General features: G+C 32.9%; 1 protein-coding gene across 1 annotated transcript; it reads right to left on the bottom strand.

Moving 5' to 3' along the window:
* Positions 1-714: 714 nt before the first annotated feature.
* Positions 715-14,383, bottom strand: LOC134686132 (uncharacterized). The gene is made up of 8 exons (XM_063545805.1): positions 14,281-14,383; positions 13,398-13,520; positions 12,638-12,834; positions 11,870-12,122; positions 10,648-10,809; positions 8,181-8,363; positions 2,403-2,573; positions 715-1,281 (listed from the first exon to the last, which is right to left on the bottom strand). Exons 1-8 carry the CDS (start codon positions 14,330-14,332, stop codon positions 1,061-1,063), a joined length of 1,362 nt encoding a protein of 453 aa, XP_063401875.1. The 5' UTR covers positions 14,333-14,383; the 3' UTR covers positions 715-1,060.
* Between the last annotated feature and the right edge of the window lie 10,153 nt (positions 14,384-24,536).

The following is a 24,536-nucleotide window of genomic DNA, read 5'->3' as shown; positions in this document are numbered from 1 at the left end:
GCGTGGAGTCTGAACTACATCACAATATTATTCAGATGTCAGCTAAATATTTATCAAAGGTACCAGGATAATAATTTACTACGCTAGACGCGCGTTTTGTCTACATAAGAAACATCAGTGACGCTCATATCAAAATATTTATAAAGGCAAACAAGTACAAAGATAAAGAGCATTGAGGACCCAACATTCAATAAAGTTGTGTTTTACTCAAGATTTCGTTTATTTTAGCTGCGTTAAAGACACATAACAGATGCAGCCTTGGGATGGTTTTTTTTCGGTTTTGTGGGATCGGTGTCTCTTTGAAATATTTCCAGTTTTCAATTTCAATTCTAGTATCAAACTTTCGAATTTTTTAAGAACATCACATATATTTGCAAAGACTTACAAAATAAATACTAAAACAAGTAGTGAATTATTTTGTGATCAGTAAATAAATTAATAGTTGTAAACATAATTTCAGGTACATGCATGTAAAAGGTATTCAATTGCGAAACATTTATAATTGCATATGTTTGATTACTATATACTAGAAGTGAATTTTGGCTGATTGAATGATAAATTGATTCAGTCTATAATACAACATGATCAGTGATAAAAGTTACATCGTTTTGACATAGACCTTTGCAAAAGGTAATAGTCATCTGACAGCAAATAAAGGGGGTTTCTTTAAATAACAAATACTTTTTTTTTTATAATTGTGAAACATTCACCTATGGATTCAAGGGAGTAAATTCAATAAGGTTGACAAACCCATTTAATAATTGTGCAAAAAAATATGTTACAGTTAAATAATTCGAACATGAAGAGGGAAGAATTTATCAGAATGAAATGACCATTTACAAATTTTCTACAACATGATTAAGTGCTATGTCCAAGGAGAAGTTTGTCGTCAATCTTATAAACTACATCACTTAAATAAAATCATCACCGAAGCATAGAAAACAGGTTGTCATTTGGTAGAAGATACTGAAATTGTATTTATTACTGTTTCAGTCTATTATCTTCTAAACGGCCATATACTTTCTTCTACATCCAATGCAGTCTAGTATCTTCTAAGCAGTCATTCCTTTCTTCCGCTTCCAATGCAATCCAATATTAGAATCAAAGAGAAATAAACTGTCATGATAAACATGCCTATCAAACCAATTTGTTTACTGGATGGCCGTGGATCCTCAGCACAATGTTTACGTCTGTGAAATGTAGAAGTTGTCTTTTTGTCGACTGTTAGTTCTTTTTCTATCTTGTTTATCATTTCTGTTACTTCTTTAGTTGAAAGCACGTCTGAAAATAATCCTAGACTTAATTAACTGGCTATATTTTAAACCTGAAATTAAGTTTTCTCATTGGTTGATTAATGTCACGGGTAAATGTTACAATATCTGAGTTGCGACTGAGGAACATGGCAACTATTGTCGTTGAGGTTTTGTTTTGCTCTTGGTATCTTCTAACCTTTAAAACTATATATGTTTTTTTTCTCCATGACAAATACAGTTTGTACTTTAGTAAGATATGCTTCTATGTAAATGCTTGTTTAAGCGACTATAGAGGGTAAATCATACATAGAAGAAGACGCGTATCTTTTCCATGCAAATGGACTTACTTCAAATAAAGTTCATGCAATTTCCTGAGTTTCTGATTTTTAATTTGATTTGTATCATCTACTGTTGTTTCAAATAGTGCCGGTAAGAGGGGTCATCCTTCCTAATTTAAAAAAAAAATCCAATATTGACCGTTTCCCGAACAAGAATTATTTGTTTCAGAGTACCAATTTGGTATCATATCCCGACATTCCGCGAAAAATAAAAGCAATTAACGAAATTCCCACAAAAATAAATGTCTTATCCCGACGTCACGAAATGTTTCCTTCCATCCCTCTTCTAAGCCTTCATAAATCAATACACAATGTAAAAGTTTTCAGAAAATCGACAAAACATAATAACAAAATTTAAGACAAACCAATTGAATTTTGAATTCATAAATTTGAAGACGTCTTGACATCACTTCAAAACAATAATAACATGACCTTAAAGATGTTCTCGCAGCTGGGATTCAAAATAACGTAATATAAAAAGTCGTATTCAACAGAAAAGGTTTTAGATTATCCATATAGCAGACAATTTAGAAAACAAAAGCGTCTGCCTTTTTCTAGATTCACTCATTTGAAGAACTACTCTTTTGGCTGGAAAAGGGATTATTTGGATTTCATTAATTATTATGTAAGTGGAAAATGAATATGAAGTATGTAAATCAATTAATATTTCAATGTACTGTTATCTAGGAAAATACTTTATATCAAGTTGCTTTTGAGAATGCGAAGTACAAACATCACACAAATGTATTTTTTCCATTTTCCTTATTGATATTTAAATTCGGGAATTAATTGGAGAGTGTAAGTGTTTTACCTTTACACACAACAGGGTTTCCCATCCAGTTTGGCGGAAAACACTGGTGCTGGGTACTGCCTGAAGCAAATGCATACCCAAAGTTGCATTTAAACTGTGCGATACTCCCGCTTGTCACGCCAGTGTAGGTCTGTGTTGTATAATTATATGTAGGAGGTAATCCACATGTACCTACAATAACATGAACAGTTTCTGATCAAGTCCGCTAACTGCTTAGTGACAACTATTCATGAAAATATTCCATCAGTAAATCATCACTGAACTTCGTTTTGCAGATAAATGAGATATTAAGTTTTTAGATTGTTCTTGTAACTTTTTATTATGATTATAAAACATTATTTTTTGCACCATTTCAAATGAACTTATGTGCTGATTAAGTCTCGATATCACACACTCAAACGAAAGATACAATCCTTGAGGTCATAAAAAAACCAAATCGACAAATTGATAACGCCAATGCATAAAAAGAGACAGACCAAAGACAATTAAGATAACAAGAGGCTGTCACAACGACAGCAAACCGGATTTATTAACATTTATTTGTGTCCTGGCAATATCACAAAAACCATTACTGATGATTGGTGAAAGTGAAAATCGTCAATATCAAATTTGACCTCCATTTTCTCATCAGTATCAACATATTAAAATTTGAAAAGCTTAGATTGAATGGTTCATGAGTAATAGTCCGGCGGCTACAAGCATATTTCAGACGAATTGTGCACATCCTGTTACAAGCATGAAATTTGGCATAGACCTTCATCAACTATTACTCTTTTATTTCAGATAGGGAGGCATTTGACAAAAATGTCTCACTTCCGGTAAAATCCAAAATGGCGGACGTCATACTTAAATCAGCCCAATATCGAAGGCTAGCGTGTAAAAATGTGTTATTATCATGCCACTATCATAATATTTGGTACAGACCTTTGTTTTTTACTACTTTTGGATAAATTAAATAGATAAGATGTCTTCAGAAACCCCACTTCTAGTTAAAATCCAATATGGCTGACATTGTACTTAAATAAGCTTATTTTTTAAGTAGGGTAACTGAAATGTGTTTTAACGTATTGCTACTATCATTACATTGTGTATGAACCCTTCTTTGGTGTTTCTGATGGATACAATGCATAAGACACATGTCTTAAAAACCCTTTCTTCCGGTAATATCCAAAATGGCGGACAGAGAAATATCAATTTTTTATTCAAATTTTCATTTTTTTCAAAATGTAAAGATGATTTTATTTTGAGCTGGTCATTAAACTTTTGGCCAAGAATACCTATTTATTCACAGTCACCATGACATGCACACATCGCAGTGCACGGGGTTCCCGATTTTCCACATTAAAAATGACCGCGGTATCATTTCTTACATCCACAATGTATAAGCTTTTGACAAAATGATGAGGCCTCAAAAAGAGTTTTTCAAAAGTTATCCTCTTTGTCCCCGCCTGGAGTGGGTAGCATAAGAGCCAATCCCATGCTGGTCTCCCTAAACACCTACCTAAGTATATTGCATGATTTACATGCTAGAAAAGACTAGACCAAGTTGATGGAATAGCCTCAAAAAGCCGTCCCTGTTGCGCAAATAGTTATTTTCTTGCTTCGTTAACCATGTTATACCCATCTGTTAAGTTTGAGCGATCTTACAGTAAAAACCCGGTGATTTAGTCTGATTAATCATCATTCTTTTTGTTAAAGTCACATCTTCAAATGCAATCAATGTCTCCCACATAGTCTTTTTCCCCCTTTCAAGCAAAATGAGAATCATATCACAACAGGTAAAGACATGGATAACAATAAGTGTTTCAGATCACTCAGATCACTCACTGCCTAGTGCATTTGAAAGGCCATTGATAGATATTAATCCAAAGTCTGTTGCCCTCCCAAACACAATCCATAGTTCGTCTACCGCTATGTCATGGAATAGCGAAACAGTAGTGACAGCATCATCATTAACGACTGTTCGAATCATGACTCGTTTAAGTGTGTGTTTCACTGCATCAGACACATGCGCCATGATTGTAGTGTCTGCCTCTAAATGTGAACTTGGTGCTGAACTTGAAATACATTACGTGGTGAATAAGATAGAATATCCTGACCATTTGTTGCTATAACTACCATACGCATCCAAGACCTCATCCACTCGTATTTCAGTTTCAAGGTATTTTATTTAGGTAAGGACATAATACCCAATCAGCATACTCAGTAGGCCGCAATTCACAATCGGAGAGCTGATTTCCAACATTTACAAAGACTGTGGTATTGTTTCTCACATCCATAAATTCTGCAAAACCACATATTTTCTTGCCTTGTTAACCTAATCTGTTTCTTTTTTTTTCGATCTTCCAACAAAACCACGTATCGTTTTCAATGACTTTAAAGATCAAATCCATATGGTGATGTTGGCTGGTCAATCATCATTCTAAATGCTATAGTCACATCTTCAAACTCCATTAATGTCACAAACACAGTGCCTTCTCCAGCAAACGTGTTATCTTTTAATGCTTAGTGCATTTGAAAGGTCATTGGTTGATATATATCTTATACTTTTCCCCTTCAAAATGCAAACCAAAGTTTGTCTGCCCCTATGTCATGGAATAGCGAAACAGCAATGACATCAGTATCGACTGTTTGAGTCATGACTCAGTTAAGTCTATGTTTCACTGCATCATACACATCTATCTTGATTCTAGTGTTAGTCTCTCCGTGTAAACATGGGACTAAACTTGAAACATCATCAAGTGGTGGATAACACTGAACATCCCGAGCATTTGTTGCTTCAACTACCTTGTACTCAAAATTGTTTTGAGCAAGCTCCTATGAATGAAAACTTAAAAGTTCTTTCTTACTGTCGTCATCTCTCAGGAAACTTTCCCAATTTTGAGGATGTTTTTAATCCTGGGTTCGTCTGTGTATTCCCTTTCTCCTAAATGTTGCCTTTGCTTCTTTTAGCAGCTTTCAAACTACCAGTATTGTCTATGTTCACATCAAACACTACATCCACTGTTGTAACAGTTTCAAGGTGTTTCCTAACGAGTATGATGATTGGATATTATGTCCTTACCTTAATAAAATACCTTGAGACTGTAACAAGAGTGGATGAAGTCTTTGATGAGTATGGTAGTTGTAGCAACAAATGCTCAGGATATTCTATCTTATTCACCACGTGATGTATTTTAGGTGTAGCACCATGTTCACATAAAGAGACTGACACTTAAATCATGGTGCATGTGTCTGATGCAGTGAAACACGCACTTAAACGAGTCATGATTAACAGTCACTGATGATGCTGTCAATACTATTTCGCTATTCCGTGACATAAGGGCAGACGAACTATGGATTGTATTTGGGGAGGCAAAAATCATTGGATTAATATCTATCAATGGCCTTTCAAATGCACTAGGTAATGAGTGATCACACACTTTTATTTCTGACCCATACCTTATGACGGGTTGTGATACTGTTCTCTCCTTGCTTGAAAAAGGAAAAAAAAAAGACTGCGTTGGAGACATTGATGGTATTTGAAGATGTGATTTTAACATAAAAAATGATGATTGATCAGCCTAAATCAACGGGGTTGTACTGTAAGATCGCACAAAGTTATCAGATCTAACATGATTAACGAAGCAAGAAAGTCAATTTTTGCACAAAAGGGAAAACTCATTTTAAGTGAGGCTTTTCCCACGACTTGTTCTAGTCTTTTCAAGCATGTAAAACGTGTAATATACTAATGCAGGTGTTTAGTGAGACGAGCTTTGGATTGACTCTTATGCTACCTAGTCTTGTCACTAATGGATTGTGAAGGGACAAAGAGGGTCCCTTTTAAAAAAAACTCTTTCTGAGACCTCATCATTTTTTCAGAAGCTTGTACATTATGGATGTAAGAAAGGATGCCGCGGTTATTTTTAATGTGTAAAATCGGGTCTCCCGTGCACTGCCTTGTGTGCATGTGGTGGTGACTGTGAATAAGCATGTATTCTTGGCCAAATAGTAGTAATTTTAAATATTTTTTAGTACTATAGTGATTTTATTTTGTTTAAATCGATCTATCCAAAACTCTACATCGAAGAAATAGATTGAGGACTCATCTTTGAAATTTACGTCATATTTTTACCGGAAGTGTCAACTTTATATCTTAGCATTTACAACATGCTAGAATAAGTGGTTTCGGGTATAACTTCAAGCCAAAAGTTTAATGACCAGCTCAAAATTAATTCATTTTCTTCACATTTTGGAAAAAGTTGAAAATTTGAATAAAAAAATGATATTTCTCTATCCGCCATTTTGGATACTTCCGGAAGTAAGGGTTTTTAAGACATAAGTCTTATACTTGTCTCCATCAGAAGCACCAAAGAAAGGTTCATACACAATGTAATTATAGTAGCAATTAGTTGAAACACATTTTAATTACCCTCCCTAAAAAATAAGCTTATTTAAGTACAATGTCCGCCATATTGGATTTTAACCGGAAGTGGGGTTTCTGAAGACATCTAATCTATTCAATTTATCCAAAAGTAGTTAAACACAAAGGTCTGTACAAAATATTTTGATAGTAGCATGATAATAGGACATTTTTACATGCTAGCCTTCGATATTGGGCTTATTTAAGTATGACGTCCGCCATTTTGAATTTTACCGGAAGTGACACATTTTTTTCAAATGCCTCCCTATCTAAAATAAAAGAATAATAGTTGAGGAAGGTCTATGCCAAATTTCATGCTTGTAACAGGTTGTGCACAATTTTTCACAAAGCCGCCGGACTATAAATGCAACAACGTGAATGGAAACGCCATTTTACGATCTTTCGAGAACCATAACTCCTGAACGGTAAAAGTCATTATTGAACTTGAACTCTATTTTGTCATCAGTAACAACATATTAAAAATTGAAAAGCTTTGGTTGAATGGTTCGTGAGAAAATGCATGGACACGACTGAAAACACCATTTTCAATCTTTCAAGAACCATAACTCCTGAACGGAAGGTCAACATCATCATTATTGAACTTGACCTCCATTTTGTCATCAGTAACAACATATTAAAATTTGGGAAGCTTTGGTTGAACAGTTCATACGTAAATGCACTGACACGACTGGAAACGCCATTTTACAATCTTTCAAGAACCATAACTCGGAAACGGAAAAAAAGTCAAAATCGCCATTATTGAACTTGACCTTCATTTTGTCATCAGTAACAACATATTAAAATTTGAAAAGCTTTGGATGAAAGGTTCATTAGTTATTGCACTGACAAATTTTGATTGAAATCCGCCCGCCCGCCCGACTGCCCGACCCCCGACCGCCCGGCCGACCGCCGTACATCCCCAAATCAATAATTGACATTTTTGTCACAAAAATCCGGTTAATAAAAAACTACAAAGAAAACAAAAGACTGTGCAACAGCTACCCTACCACACCCTAGAGTTGATATAAGAAATGGTAAGGAGAACCTTTTCCTAAAGGGGCATCCGTTTTGCTGTTCATATTTATATAGGAATACATTGACATGTGAAATTTAAACCTATTTGCAGGAATTGAGTAAAAAGTTGTGCGTCACACTTTCATCTTGAAAGAAAATTCGAAGAAAGAAAATTCAGTGTTGATGACAGTTTCTCACTGAAAAAATCTTCGAATGCAGAAATGTTCCTTTACTTATATTTGGCTTAAAATTTGCATGAGTTTGAAAAACCAATTGGTGGTTTTATCATTTAAAATTGTGACAAATGTGTATAGTATGTTTCCTCAAAGTTCAGTTTTTTTGTGTTTTTACTCTTTTTGTACCTGTACATACAGGAGGAACACCATCCCATGTTCCATCAGACTGACAGGTGCGTGTCAGAAATCCTGCTTCGTATATATACCCTGTGTTACATGCATATGTTACTGTTGATCCTTCGGATTGACCATGCAAGGTATATGTGGCATTAGCAACTGCTCCTGGGTCATGACACTGCATTGTTGTTGCTTGAAAATATGCATTATTCAAGTAAATTATGTTAGTTAAACTGTTGTTTTTTAATATTTACCAATGCAAAGTCTCATTTGCAAAAAAAATCTAAAAGAATACGAAGGTTATATTTGTCAGAATATATAAGTTACCTACTTGATATGTAATACCTACAAATCATAATACGTCACTTCCGGTTGCATACGAAAAAAAGTTAAACAAATATAGTGATGCCCGAACCTAAAATAAAGTCTGAAAGGCCAAATAAAGAAGGAAGTTCGAAGTTCGAAGAGCACTGAGGACCGAAAAGGTATAAAAAGTTTTAAATTCTGACGTATGAAATTATTAGCCTAGTACTTTCGGTAACTATTGCAAAATACAGCTAAGGAAATTTATTCCTGATGTTGAAAATCATTAGTTATTTCAAAATTCAAAGTTTTGTAATCAGTTAATTTATAAAAAATAAAAGGCAACAGTAGTATACCGCTGGTCAAAACTCATAAATCCTTGGACAAAAAACCAAAATCAGGGTAACAAAGTAAAACCGAGGGAAACGCATTAAGAGGGCTCGCGGGTCTAAATGATTTTTTTTATTTAATATAAGATTTCTATATATTTTTCTATCTTTATCTTTTCCTTAATAGAAAAATGAAATAAAAAAATGGGGTCACCGTTCATTTACGCTCACAATCTGCCGTCGAAAGAAGCATACATTTTTGTTAATGTCCTTTTTTTCTGTTGAACTAATAGGAGAAATAGCGGTAATATCGAAATAAAAAAAGAACTAAATTACAGAAATCGCTTAAATTTTACAATTGTTTAGTTTTTGTACAGCTAATTCGAAAACAACAATAAAAAATATAGGTCACCTATGAGTTAAAAAAGATATTTCCATTTAAATGCCAAAAAACGGCATTTTGTAACCAAAGGGAGATAATTAAGAGCTTTTTCAATGATATCGACATTTTAAAAGTCACCTGGGGTCAACACGAATTGATTTATTGGAATAAATTTTGTACCATATGATAAAGTAACAACTACTGAAGGTAATTGATAGAATTTGTAATGTAAAATAAAAGTTTATTTTTTTCTGAAAATCTTATACCGCGAACCTCCTTAAATATAGGAGGAGAACAACGACACAACACTGAAATGTAACACACACAGAAACGGACCAATCATCAGACAAAATCCCACGAGAATAACAAATATAACATCAAAACCAAATACATGAATTTACCATATCAAATAATAATTAATTTCAGCACAGAAGTGCTGACTACTGGGCTGATGATACCTTCGGGGAATAAAAAAGGTCTACCAGCAGTGGCATCGACCCAGTAGTTGTAAATAAACTCATCATAGCATAGGTAATTGATCCTACATTTCATTGCAGTAAAACATGTCTGGGTCATAAACAAATGTCTTGGGTTATCAAAACACCTTTACTTTTTAATTTGGTGTTTCTTTAGAATGTTTTGAAATCTCGAGGGTTACATGGATACCAAAGCTTGTACACAAATAAAAAAAAAAGAGGATAACATTTTGATTTGTTAACTTCCAGTGATGGTTATTTTCAAATATGCCATGCAATGTGATGTGAATTTTGTCTATAGTAACTTTACTCATGCAAAATCTTTCTTTATTTGAAACACCAACAAAAAACTGCACACATTTTTGAAAAGTGCAAATTTAACAAAAGCTAACAGGGAAAAAACAATGGTGGTATTACACCTTGAACAAACAGGAAGAACACTATGACCTGTTCAATCAGCTCAATGACATATTGTGTATTACCTTATGACGGTGTGCTGAGAGAATGAAGCTTGTGTACAAGTGAGAGGTTTAAATATTTTCAAAATCAGGTTTAATCTTCTCTTGTCTACTTAAGGAAATGCCTGTACCAAGTCAGGTATATGACAGTTGTTTTCCATATGTTTAATGTGTTTGAGCTTTTGATTTTGCCTTTGGATAAGTTTTTTTCCTTTTAGATATTTTCATTTGAGTTCTGTACATTTTTTATTTCAATTGTTGTGCAATACTAACAATTTCTTTTTGGTATCATTTACAACAATATGGTGAAGTCAAAGACGAAAAGACTAACTGTCAATAGTAGTGACATCGAATACCAACTCATTTAACGATACCAACTTACCAAGTCAGTAATATGAAAGTTGTTTGATGTGTTTGGGCATTAGAAAAAAAATTCAATAGTAGATAGACCGAATATCAACTCATTTAACAGTAAATATAGTTTGATAAATGTTATAATATATTGTCTTTCTTCAATGAAACCTTTACCTGTGCATACTGGAGGAAAACCATTCCATGTGCCATTAGACTGACATGTACGGGTTAAATTTCCTGTCTCATGTGTGTAGCCAGGATGACAATCATATGTTACTTTAGAACCATTCATCGTAAAAAAGGCATTTGCCACTGTGACAGGAACTTCACATTTTACTGAAATAGTTTAAAAAACTGTCTTTTGTAGTATAAGAACTGGCAGACATTTTCATTTACAAAATTTCATTTTAATAATTGCATTAATCTTCTAGCACAGAGAGATGCATAAATAAAAAAATTACAACATGTAAACCATAGAAAAAAATTAACGACAGCACTGGACACCACAGTGTCGTGTTTTACTTATATATATAATTTTAAAAATAGGTTTTAATATTTGTGCTGAAATGCATATTTTTTTTTCATTCCAATCTTTAAACTTGGTTTTTTAAATGACAATGACACCACTTAAAAGCTGAACGAAAAAAATAAGGATCGCAAATTAAATGTGATATAAACAATAATTTAAACACTTTTCTTGCAACAGAAGAAGGTCAAAGTATACTGTGAACGTAAAGTATCTGTTGATCGCTTCGTAGTAAACTACAACAGGATAAAATTCTTTGTTGAATAATTTTATTTGTAAAATGTTTAACCTTGTATTTAGCATTTGAAATTTGTAAATTTCTTTATATTGATTGTTTTGGTAGGACAACAATGAAGTATTTGTATTGATTCTGTTCGTAAGACAACAATGAAGTATTTGTATTGTTTTTGTTCGTAAGACACCAATGAAGTATTTGTATTGTTTTTGTTCGTAAGACACCAATGAAGTATTTGTATTGTTTTTGTTCGTAAGACAACAATGAAGTATTTGTATTGTTTTTGTTCGTAAGACAACAATGAAGTATTTGTATTGCTTTTGTTCGTAAGACAAAAATGAAGTATTTATATTGATTGTGTTCGTAAGACAACAATGAAGTATTTATATTGATTGTGTTGGTAAGACAACAATGAAGTATTTGTATTGATTGTGTTCGTAAAACAATAATAAAGTATTTGTATTGTTTGTGTTCTTAAGACAACAATGCAGTATTTGTATTGTTTGTGTTCGTAAGACAACAATGAAGTATTTGTATTGTTTTTGTTCATAAGACAACAATGAAATATTTATCCTTTTTTCAAATGTTGTTTATTTGCTATTTGAAATGTATAGCTAGATTAATAAATTACTCACTTAAATCACCAAAAGTATACACTTTAACAATTAGTTGTCCATCATCGCATCTACTATCCTGTATTTTATTACCCCATCGTCCTCCTACAAATTGCACATGACCTTTGTTGTTTGCATTTGGTATCCAAACCATCACACTATTGTTTGTATAAACATAGATTAGTCCACCATAATCACCATCTACAGTGCCCAACATGGCTGAACCAGCTGCGCCAAATATATACTCTGAGTTGTCACCATAACCAGTGATCACCTAAAATTGTTGTATAAAGTGCAAAGTTATATGACAAAATGTATATCAAAAATACCAGAAATCTCAGGCAAATAAAAAAGTGGAGGTCAGTAAAAAATAACAAAATCAAGTGTATTTAGCGGAACAAGTAAAACAAAACATGACATATTACCATTTCAAATTTTTCTACCTAAATACGCAAGGACACATTTGTATTTCTCAATAAAGGGTCATATTAACATAGAAATGTAAGATACACATTTTGTTTCAATTTTTTGGGGGGTTTTGTTTAAAAAATTATGAAAAATAAAACATCAAGATATTTCTTCGCTTTTAGCAGACAGTTTGGATAATTTTGTTAAAATGCGCTAAGAAACATCGCCGATGAATATTATAAATAATTCCATGTGATTGTATTTGTCTTCATGTTTCACTTAAATTCCCTAACAATAGCACTGGCGAGGATAAGACAATAACTACCCAAGTTTCGTTATAAAAAAAACACAAAAGGAATGTAAATACTGTTTTCCTTTTACCTCAACATTGATATAGAAATCTGAAAAATCCATTTCAGGAAATAATATTGGACTCTCTCCACTGAAAATGTTAACCTCTTGAGTGGCAACTGTAAAATCATGAAAATTATGGTCAAGTAACCAAGCCCGGATGTTTACTGTGCCATTATATTTCAATAAATTTGTGCTCCAACCATCAAAGCTACAACATACAGTTCCTGAAAAAAATAAACTGATTCAGTATTTATTGACTATGTAATGATAGAATTCAACATCTTTACTTAAATCTTACTAGAAATTGCCTAATATATTAAACACTGCATATGTAAATCAGCACATGTCATTCCTTTATCGATTCGTGTATTACCAATTATACATTTTCTATGCGAATTTGAACATGTATTTAAAAAAAAAAGTGCTGGCTTTTAGTTAGACATTTCCATTCATTTTTTTATGAATCTTATTTTGTTGTTCCTTTAACTTTAAGTATTTGCAGTGAAATTTCTGACGACTTACATGTATTAAAGGTGAAACACATTATTAACAAAATCAAGCTTATAATTCGGTAAGCCAGAAATGCGTTTCGTCTTCATAAGGCCCAATAATGGCGCTTGAATTAAAACACTTGCAAAAAAAAAACCATTTATTGTAACGCATTTAAAAGCATTAATAACCAAAAAATTGGAAAATGACGCAGGCAATCATTACTTTGGGTAGGAAACCGTAGAATCCACCTATTAATATTAATTTCGTACAATTATCCCTAAGTAAATGCACTTACCAAAACAAGTAAAATCCCCCGAGAGTCTAAATGGTATCCATACTCGTACATTTTCGTTATTATATCCATATAATACTCCGGATAGAGAGTTCGTGGACACAGGTAAGGCATGAAACACCACTCCTGTAATTTTATGTTAAGAATTCACGTTATCATATTTTTTTATAACAATTTAAGGACTTTTTATCAAATTCAACCGCTTCAATTTTTATTCATCGGACACATTTTTAAAACTAGATACCCAATGATGATTGTGCCTTCGTTTGGTTAAAATTGTCTGAGTAGTTCCAGAGGACAAGATATTTGTAAAAGTTTATGGAAGACGGACGCTCCGTGATGAGAAAAGCTCACTTGGCCCTTTTAGCTAGGTGAGCTAACAAGCTATCAAGCGCCGGTTTCGCTCATTTGTATCTACTGTTTTTTTTTTAAATCATGTAAAATTTGGTGAAAATCGTTGTTAATAGCATTTGATACCGATTATTATTCAGGCCAAATAGCTCCTCAGTTAAATTAAAAGTAAGTGTTTGGTATTTTCCATTCAGAGCTCATCAATTTCTAAATAATTTACATATTGCAACTGCATATTCCGGGACGGTCTATCGTTTGGTATAGCTAGTATTTATGTGCTAGCGTTTCCAACCAGGATGACTGTAATAGATGGTTGCTAGTTTCACAAACCAAGGGTTTACATTGTAATGTTTTATTCATCTTTTCGAAAACTTAATAAATTTCATGATTTACCTGGCCATTCTTGGTTATCTGTTTCATATTTCCCTGTTAATGGCATCATAGAGTGCTACTTATCAATGGACTTATAAAATTGAGAATGGAAATGTGGAATGTATTAAAGAGAAAACAACACGAAGAGCAGAAAGCAACCTACCTTGACCATCTGACATAAAGCCATTATCAAGTTGTATTCGAACAGATACCATGTCTGGATATTTTCCTAGTCCATGCGAAACTTCTTTGAAAGTATTGTTCTTATCTGTAAAAAGACCAGGATACGCATTGCAAAACAAAAAGGGAAACAGTTTATAATGTTCATGCGTCCGAATCACCTTTTTAGATTTTTCTTTATCAGAAAAGCTCTTAGTCAAATATTTGATAACACCGCACTTAAAAGAGGTATGGGCTTTGCTCATTGTTGAAGGCCATACGGTTATCTACATTTGTTAAACTTATGTGTCATTTTAGGCTCTTGTTGAGAGTTGTCTTATTGGCAATTTTACCACATATTCGTTTTATATATATATATAAGAACCGAAAGTTTCAAGTTGTTTATAAATCATTTGTGTGAAATGTGATGAACGCCATTTAACCATTTCATTTCATATGTTTGTAAAACAATACAAGCAACACCTTTATTAAATCGTCCTTTGTTGTCAAGAGCTATAAAATGCAATCCGCTGATAATGGATTTTCTGTCAATATGTTTCCGAGTTCAATGTTATTTTCTAGTATTGTCTGATCAGGCAAAGTCCCAGAAACCCAAAAAAATAAAGAAACAAGATGGATGAAATAAAAATCGTTAAATTTCTTTCTTCAAATTCTATCGCAAATGATGAATTTTAATTGCCACAATTATTTTTTTTCCTCGCAAAATGCGAATATAGCGACAACCCTTAAACAGTTATAGTCCTATATGACAAAAAAAGGACTTTATCAAAAGATGGCAACAAAAGATTATTATGGGAAAGAATTTAAAATAAAACAAAAATGATCACTTAGAAAAAGAAAATGTTTTATTAAAGTGATAGTAATTTACAGGTTTCAAACTCGTCAATATATTAGGAAAAGACAAATCAAAATAACAAACGTGAACTATGGCATTTACATGAACTCCAAGGGAGCGAGGCAGGTTGCGCCGATATGATATATAACAGCTATGCTTGTATAAAGCCAAAAAATTGTTATCAATTTTCAGTCGACAATTATAGTAGTCTTTAGTAAACTTCATTAATGTTCATTAAAAATTAACGATAAACGTTCCCTTTATTTTGGTTATCAAACTCATTAGATCTATTGACTCGCTTTAAATTCTACACGAGTTAACTACTTAATTGATTTCATTTTATTTTACTTAATGGTATTGACAAATTTATATTACTGAATAAAGTCATGTGCAATTTTAAAGGGGCACTACCTACGAGAAATATAAAAATAAATTTTTTTTTTGTTCAATCATTAATGAAAGTAAAATAGTGAAATAATATATTGCTTTTAGCAGCCAGCACTACAAAAGTCAAAAAGTCTGAAAAGACCAGTTGTTGTCCTGATTTGCATGAACTTTTACTCGACATTCTCCAAAAGTATAGACTTGTGTCTTTATTTTTCTTGACAAATTCTCATTTGTGTCAAATTTGTATGAAATTTACTAGACATATTCTCGACATTCTGAATATGGTCTTACAATTTCTTGACATTCTTATTTTTTCTTAGTATGGCTTGACATATTCTGAACATTTAGAGTCGAGTCTTAAATTTACTTGACAGTTCTGAGTTTTACAAATCATGACCAATATATATTCATGATATAATTTTAATCTTTTTTCTCTTTACATATTATACTGTTACACTTCTTACAACAAGTATGAACGTTGAGCATGTAAAATAATTGAAAATTAAGGTAACAAAATATTTTTTCAAATGCAAATATGGCTATGAAATCTAATTTATAAAATAATTTAAATATGGGTGTGTGTTGATATAAAACAGTTTAAATGTGGCTTTTTAAAAAAATACAAAATTTAATTCCGAAATCTTATTTTAAATTAAATGATTAAAACCAATCAGACTGTAGACATAATTCATTCTACATTCATAACATTCAATTTTGTAAAACTTATTTAACAAAAATAGGGGTTTATATAAAAAGAAAGTTTGATGATATATAAATCATTCATTTAACAGAATAAAAATTTGTGTAATGTCATCTGTTGGAATTTATATAAAGTATATAAAGTATTACACATGGACAGGATGTTCCCCATAAAATTAAGGTATTCAAAACTCCAGAATACACTGTCAAATAGACATTACTGATTTACCTGCAAGAAACTTATCAGGTGACCATTCCAACGATTAAAAGAAATGGATCTCAAATAGACATGCATAATATAGGTAAAAAAAAAAAAAATTCAAGAAGGAGTTATCACAAATTTTTGATATCTATTTATATCTATATTTGTGTTTATCTCGCTTATATGGTAAACGGAGGTCTTCGGGTTTAAGTAGATGGCATCTAGACTAAAATACACACGAAACGAAGCTACATATTCATGCCCGGTATATTGTTTATTTAAGACTTTTTAAAATTGGATAAATGTTTTACATTCTTATGAATCAAATATGATAATTTGAGTCAAATCGATGACATGAATTTGACAGCAACTGCAACTTTAACAAATTAATTCAACACAAACAAAAGAAATCGATCAATCAGTGTCATTATTTGAATTACTTGTGATCGTTATTGAACACACTACGGTCGTATTGTGGGGCGGCTTAGTACCGAAATTTTACAAAATCATGCAAATGGGGATACAAGCATATAATTTGGCACAAACGTTCTTTAGGGTGTACTTTATCATATAAGAGGGGTAGCCAACATGTTTTAGATTTTTTTTTTGAATTAAAAATTTACATAATTTTGCTGAATAGTGAAGATTAAAAAAATATCCTAACAATGTTGTACAGGTCAAGACAGCTTCGTGACACCTACATCATCACTGTACAAGAACAAGTTTTCTTGCAGCTATATTTGTGTAACTATTGGCAAGATGAAGCAATTGCTGCTAATTGTTTCCAATAAGGAATCAATCCACAATCAATCTGCGTTCTCTCTAACCCATCCCCAATCACCAGGACACGGTAGATGTTGTTCATGTGTGATTGCCTATCCCCATATTCAACCACCTTGTATGCAGCTCGTTTGGTATGCAAAAGAAGTGCAGCTCTGGTGAATGGAATTGTGTCACACTGTCTCTGTTTGTGTGCAAACAGTTCAAGTCTGGATTCGTTGATGTCAAATGTTGTTGTAGTTCTGTTGTACATTACCACAACAGATGTCTCTATCAACTCCATATCAGCTTCACTGACCAATACAGGTTTCCTACTCAATCAGCCAAACATCATTATTTTTTCCCGTCTGACATGACGATCTCTTTTTCTTTCATTGAATAGCGGAAACAGTGCCACATCCACTAAAAGCATGAATTGCAAAACTTCTGATTTAGGACCAAGAGCATGCATGTCGTGAATCGGAAGCTTTCGCATGTATTTTCCTTTTCCAAATGCAACCCAATGTTTTCTTCTTGTCGTGTTTTGAAAAGATACACCGCCAAAACCACTACAGCGGTGTCTGAACTTATCTTCAATAAAGACTTACACCCCTTTACAGCTGCACTGAACACTGAACAAATATCTCTGTGTCTGCTTCCTTGTGATAACAAGGATTGAGATCATTATGATCATCATCAGAAATTGTCATAACATTTTAGCCTTTTGTCACGAAAATCATTTTGTCAGATCGAATTGGGCTAATTTTGTCGGCAACAAAATGAAATAATTCCGTCTTATTTTGTCCACTCGAAGGAAGCTTGTCCAAGCTTTTGGAGTCTTACTGGTGCCGTCAATTTCCCACCTGGTTCCAGCACCCCTCGCATTACTTGTTTGTGCTTGAAGACTTCTTATATGTATAGCCGCCCCATTACATACTACCATGTCTGTCTGAGGTTCTTCTCTTGGTAAATATCTTTGAGCTTCCTGAACTTTCATCAACTGGGACTTAACGCCAATATTTATTTTCCCACTTTGAGACACATGAGGAGGAAATTTCTGATTTTCGTAACTGAAAAACTCTTCAAATTCGTATTGTGTGCTTTGACAGGATATGAAAAACCTTGAAAAGATACTGCATCTTGCTTTTTGTTTAACATGAACTTTTCTTTGGTTGGCGACTGAACAACAGAAACTTGGTTTTCCTAATAGATTCACAAATGCTTGCCGTGTTCTACATTCGGGTTCTGTAGTCAGCATACTGATTGCAACCAGTTTGTTTAATTTGTGACAGATTGCGTGTGCCTGCTTGTACAATATCTATACTGTCTATCTTGTGGATTTTTTCAGAATCATAAAGAAATGGATTCCCATGATCATTCATTACAGTCTTAAGACTTTGTCAATGACATCTTGTAGCATGGACATAGAAGTGTCATGATGCCTGTCATCTGCGTTCTTTCGTATAGACAAATATTCTATGAACTGGCTTATCAGTCTACTGATTTCTGGCGTAGCAATCATCCACTGCTCAAGACTGTTAGGAAGATAATAAAACATTAAAAGTTGGACCAGAGCTAAGACAGACTTTGTAGAAACTTTAAAAAAAAGATGTGGTATAATTGCCAATGAGAAAACTATCCACAAAAGACAAAAATGACACAAACATTAACAACTATAGGTACCCGTACTGCCTTCAACAATGAGAAACGTTGTCTAACTGCGATTTAATATCAATTTCACCAACTGTAACAATGGAGGGGTATGCTATCATCAATGTCTTCAGAGATCAAGGATTTAGAAAATGATGTCTTCTTAGTAGCTAACTGGCAGCGAATCATTTCAGCCGTACTTGCCATATGCATGGTGTCATTATAATCATAATCACAGGCAAACACAATAGCTAGTTCTTTATCTTTTACAAACATCAAACGTACATCTCTGCCTTTCATATGTGCGTCTAGTTCTGTCATCTTCTGCAAAAGTAAACGAGTAAACTGTACCTGTGCAGAAGAAGAACCAAGCTGAGTATTTTTTTCGTATAGGAATGCCAGGTCTTATAATCGAAACACCACCGACTCTTCGGAGTTTCTTTGAGTTTCAAAGATGTATGTACCCAGCACAGCTAAAGCAGTTTCTTTCATTATAATTTCCTCCTGTCTACAACTGCTTTCGATCTCTGTGTGTCTCTTCTTTGATCTCTCTCTGTTGTATACAGTTGCGAAAAAGACGAATGTCATTTCATCTCTTTTGCTATAATATCACCACTTCTTAGTTTTGCCAACAGTTTTTTTTTATCCTAAAGAACTGGTGAACAATCCACTAGTCATTGGTTCAGTTTCGTTGTCATTGCCTTTCTTAATTCAGATAATGGCGACTCTTGATCAAAAATGAAACATTAATGCACATTTTCAGCTAGATCATGTTGTTGGTTTTAGAACGAGGAGGACACAAAAAAGGTATGGAAGACTTACATTCACTCGAATTTCTAGATGACATCGGTGACAAATGGCGTGTCTGGGCTCTGTCAAGTTTTGTATTGTTGCATTCTCTATTCTGCATAAATTATGGTACTTGGCATTTTCCTTTTTCATTGTGCTTCCCTTACTCTGTCCGTGTTAATCGCGAAATGATTAGAAGGACAGGGAGAGCATTTAATTCATGAAAAAGAGGAATTTGTTTGCCCAAAATTGTGTATCCTACATCTGACGATTTCAGTAGGTTGATGTGACTTCCAGACACAATCAAAAGTTTGTCAAATCAGTTTCCCATTTCAAATCCTAAATAACTATTATATAAATAAAGCAAAGCAATCAACAATGCAATAATAGAACTCTAACTCAAATATAATCTGAGGAACAAATAAATGCAACAGTAGTTATCCGCTAGTTACAAACTAAAACCGAGAGAAACACTTTAAGAAAAGTGCACGAAGTGACATTAATTGATCTACACAAGAAGGGAGTAAAGTCACAGGTAGATTTCTAGAATTTGGATATAATTCAAGATTAGTTTTCTAATTATGTTATTTGATGTATTTTATAACAATTACAACAATATTGTTATAGAATTATGTAAGTAATAGGGATATAATTCCTTCACATCAATATCCGATCAGAATTACAAATAAAACTTCGGAAATGATTACATGAACGGTAGATGGACATATACCGAGACACGTCTTATAACCATTCGAATTCACACTCAGTAAAACAGTTAACTCGAATAATTCTACGCCTCTAGCGGCCTATAGCCTTTCGAGCCTCATGCAACAAGCGGATAATAGTCGGAGATTGGCAGAATATAACGAATGACATTATACGGGTTATGAAACAGTCAAATTCGGGATATTTATTCAACCTGAAGTGAGTTCTCGACCAATATTTGACCGGAACTTATGTTTTATCTTCATTAACTCCCATCTTGTATCTTTTTGAATACAATACCAGCAATAGGGAACATACATTTGATTTCTTTTCCCTGGATAAACGTCATTTTGAAAGTCCAAGATAGCCGCCATGATGGGATAAATATTTGTCGTGGCTACACCCCTTATATAATTACAAACACCAAAAGGCATGTTCTTACAAAGTTTTGGGGTAAGCTGCCCAACTATGTAATTTACATACGAATATTGTAAATAAGACGAAAGATAAATTTCTTCCATGTGTTTCCCCCTTTTTCGAATTCTAATTCGATATTTATAGTCGATAGATTGTCTCTTTATTGTGTATAAAATGTTTTATTCAAGGAATTTATATCATTTCATATTTTTTATATTTAAAACAGAATCTAAAAAATGTATATTTCAATGAATACAACGTTTGTAAACATGTTTTCCTTAAGCAGCCAATGCTCCCTCGATTCTAAAATTGAAAACAAAACGATAACATTTAAAAGAAAATATTTATGAAATGATATTATATGAATATTTGTTATTTCTAAATACATTTCCTAGTAAGGACATTCCGTACCTACATTTTTTTGCTTTTTAATCAATCAATCAATTAACGAGTATGTACAGCATCTGATGATAAACTCTTCCCTGAATTGTTATATTGTTTTTTTTTTTTTGCAAGCTTGCGTGCCTTAGCGTGTTTTGAGCAAAATTAGGAATAGAAACATTGTCCAAGTTAAAACATTTAGGTTTGTCGTTAAAAATGTTACCCTTTTATATGATTAAGATTAAACTGTTTATATTTTAAAATTAGTTAAATCTGACCCCCAAAAAACTATCTTGATCTGAGAAGTATTAAAAACACAATATCTATAGATTAAATCCGTAGGTTTTCAAATTCAAAATCTAATGATAAATATTGCATCAGGTGAACTCTTCTGTGATTTTGTATTAATATTGAAAAGTGAAGTATCGATTACACAATTTTAACTTCCAGTGAAATAGCTTGTGGTAGTGTCAACAATATGGGTTTTTATTCGAAACCTAAAATATAAAACAATAAATATATTATCTTATAAAAATTTCTATGAAAAACTCAGCCATTTATACATAAGCAATTTCCTATGAAGATTGTTTCAAACAGTTGTTTACTAATGTCACAATAAAACCTATACCGTTAAAATATCAACCAAATAGAACCACCTTTTATTTTCGTTTTCTCGGCCTAAAAATGTCTTTTTTGAGAAATAACTGTACAAATTTCATTTATAACGATATGGTGTGTCTTCCGTGTTTTATTGCATGAATACAAACACTATATGTGGTCAACATGTTTAAGGACCCCAGTGAAAATACTTACCACGAAGGTCCGTATATTCTATATTCTATATGATGAGTAAGAATACTGATCAAACTATAAAATAATTACCCGTTGTGTCCATACTAAATGCGTTCGAAAAATCTGGTTCGGGAAAGTCATTGGTCGTCCACAGTCTAACTCGAACTTGTCCACTTGTGGCCATGATTGTTGGTCCTCCGTTGTAGTATTGATGAGACCCTAAAAAGTCAAACATCGCCTGGTAATATCAATGAGATTGTTTTTATTGTAATAAATAGTGAATCACTACATCTTTATTCTTATTTCAATAAATGTATGAATATTGTAGATATTTGCATATCAAATTTAAAAGAAATGAAAATCTGAACTTCAAATTCTGACAGCTTGTTGCCCTCGTATCGTTCAATACAGCATCTAACCATGTGGTAGTGGTAATACGTAAATATATTTTACGTATATACAATTTGTGACTGTCATCCAACTGAAAGTTTTAGTAAGCAATAAATAAAGGCAACAGTAGTATACTGCTGTTTGAAAGTCATTAATCGATTGAGAGAAAATAAATTCAGATTATAAACTTAAACTGAGGTAAACACATCAAACATTAGAGGAAAACAACGAAACAACAGAAGTAAAAAAAAACACAAAGAAACGAACTACTAGTATAAGATAACAACTGCCATTTTCCTGACTTGGTACAGGACATTTTTAAGGAATAATGGTGGAATGAACCTGTTTTTGCGGCCAGTCATACCTCGCGCTTTAATGGCAATGTTAAATATAACACTTACATGAACATAACATGACCTTAGAAATAAATGCAAGAAAATTCAGGACAGAGAAATACTCAAATAAGCATTACAATGGGACATTTCGATATGCTAAGAGTTATCAAAGATATTTGGCATAAGCCAGGTTTAATCCATCATTTTCTACATACGGAAATGCTGGTGCCAAAAAGTAAAACAATATAATTTCTTGGTTCCAATGGAAATTCAAAACGGAGAAACCTTTAAAACTGAAGAACATGACAGTTGTTTTCCGTTCGTTTGATGTTTTTGAACTTTTTCTATTTGAGAAGGAACTGTTCATTTTGAAAAAAGTAAAATCACGATATTCTGAACTCCGAGGAAATTTCTAAAAAGAAAAGACCCTAATCAAATGGCAAAATCATAAGCTAAAACACATCAAACAAATGGATAACAACTGACATATTCCTGACTGATACAGACATTTTCTTTGGATGAATATATATTGCTGTTAAATTTATTTCTATTTGTATCCAACAATAAAAAGAAGTGATTGTGAATGAGATAATAACACAAAGTTAACTGCTGTACCCCTATTTTTTTACATGGTTCGTTATATATATATAAAAAGAAGATGTGGTATGATTGCCAATAAGACAATTCTTCACAAGAGAACACATGACATAGAAGTTAACAGCTATAGGTCACTGTAAGGCAATCAACAATGAGCAAAGCCCATACCGCATAGTCAGCTATAAAAAGTACCCGGCCACGTCCACTCGGGGCTTTTTACAGCTGATTCTGTGGTATGGGCTTTCCTCATTGTCAAAGGCCGTACAATGACCTATAGTTGCTAATTTCTGTGTCAGTTGGTCTCTTGTGGAGAGTTGTCTAGTTGTATATATTACGAATAATGTCAAAAATAGGAGTACAACATTGTGTTATTATCTCATTCACAATAAAAAAAAAACATGTAAAAAAACCTTTTACAATAGCACAATAACAGAATGACGATATATATAAGTAAAGTGCCACAGCATATGTATCAAGGAACACCAAACTGCATATAGACAAAGCATATAAGAAAAAATAAACGAAAACAATACAAAAATATCATAAAACAATGACTGGATGTTTACATACAGAGCCACGTCATTTTAACAAAGAAAAACTAAAAGGCGTTTAGACAAAGCAAATAAGCAAAAACGAAAGACAAGAAATTGTCATTGAACAATAACACAATGACTGATTGTATAAGTACAGAGTCACGTCATATGAATACAAATAAAGGCAACAGTAGTATACCGCTGTTCAAAACTCATAAATCCATGGACAAAAATAAAATCGGGGTATAAAACTAAAACCAAGGGAAACGCATTAAATGTAAGAGGAAAACAACGATACAACACCGAAACGCAACACACACAGAAACGAACCAAGCATCAGACAAAACACCACGAGAATAACAAATATAACATCGAATACAACCATAATCAGACTTGACAGGAAAAGGAATATTCGTCTACCCTTGTAGCTCAGTAAATCGGTTATTTTACTTTAAAGTAAATGTGTGAAATTAAAGGTTACCAAATTTATTTATGTTTTAATTTTTCATATGTGTGGACCAAACATTGCGTTAGCTGAGAACCTGTCTATTGAACCATTAAAAATTTGGTGACTCAACCTGTTAAAACTGAACATCTGTGTAAACTTAAAACATGTATTACTCTTTAAAACAATCAGTTTTCATAGGTTACACGCATCATTAATCTTACAATATCATAACATATGAGAAGATTAAAGTCGTCTTTCAGAAGAAAAAGATTCAGGAGAATAAATGAAAAAATAAGCTGCACATTCAGTAAGTGAGCACA

The sequence above is a fragment of the Mytilus trossulus genome, chromosome 10 (assembly GCF_036588685.1).
Source record: "Mytilus trossulus isolate FHL-02 chromosome 10, PNRI_Mtr1.1.1.hap1, whole genome shotgun sequence".
In the NCBI taxonomy this organism is placed as follows: domain Eukaryota; kingdom Metazoa; phylum Mollusca; class Bivalvia; order Mytilida; family Mytilidae; genus Mytilus; species Mytilus trossulus.
This window is presented reverse-complemented; position numbering and strand designations above follow the sequence as displayed.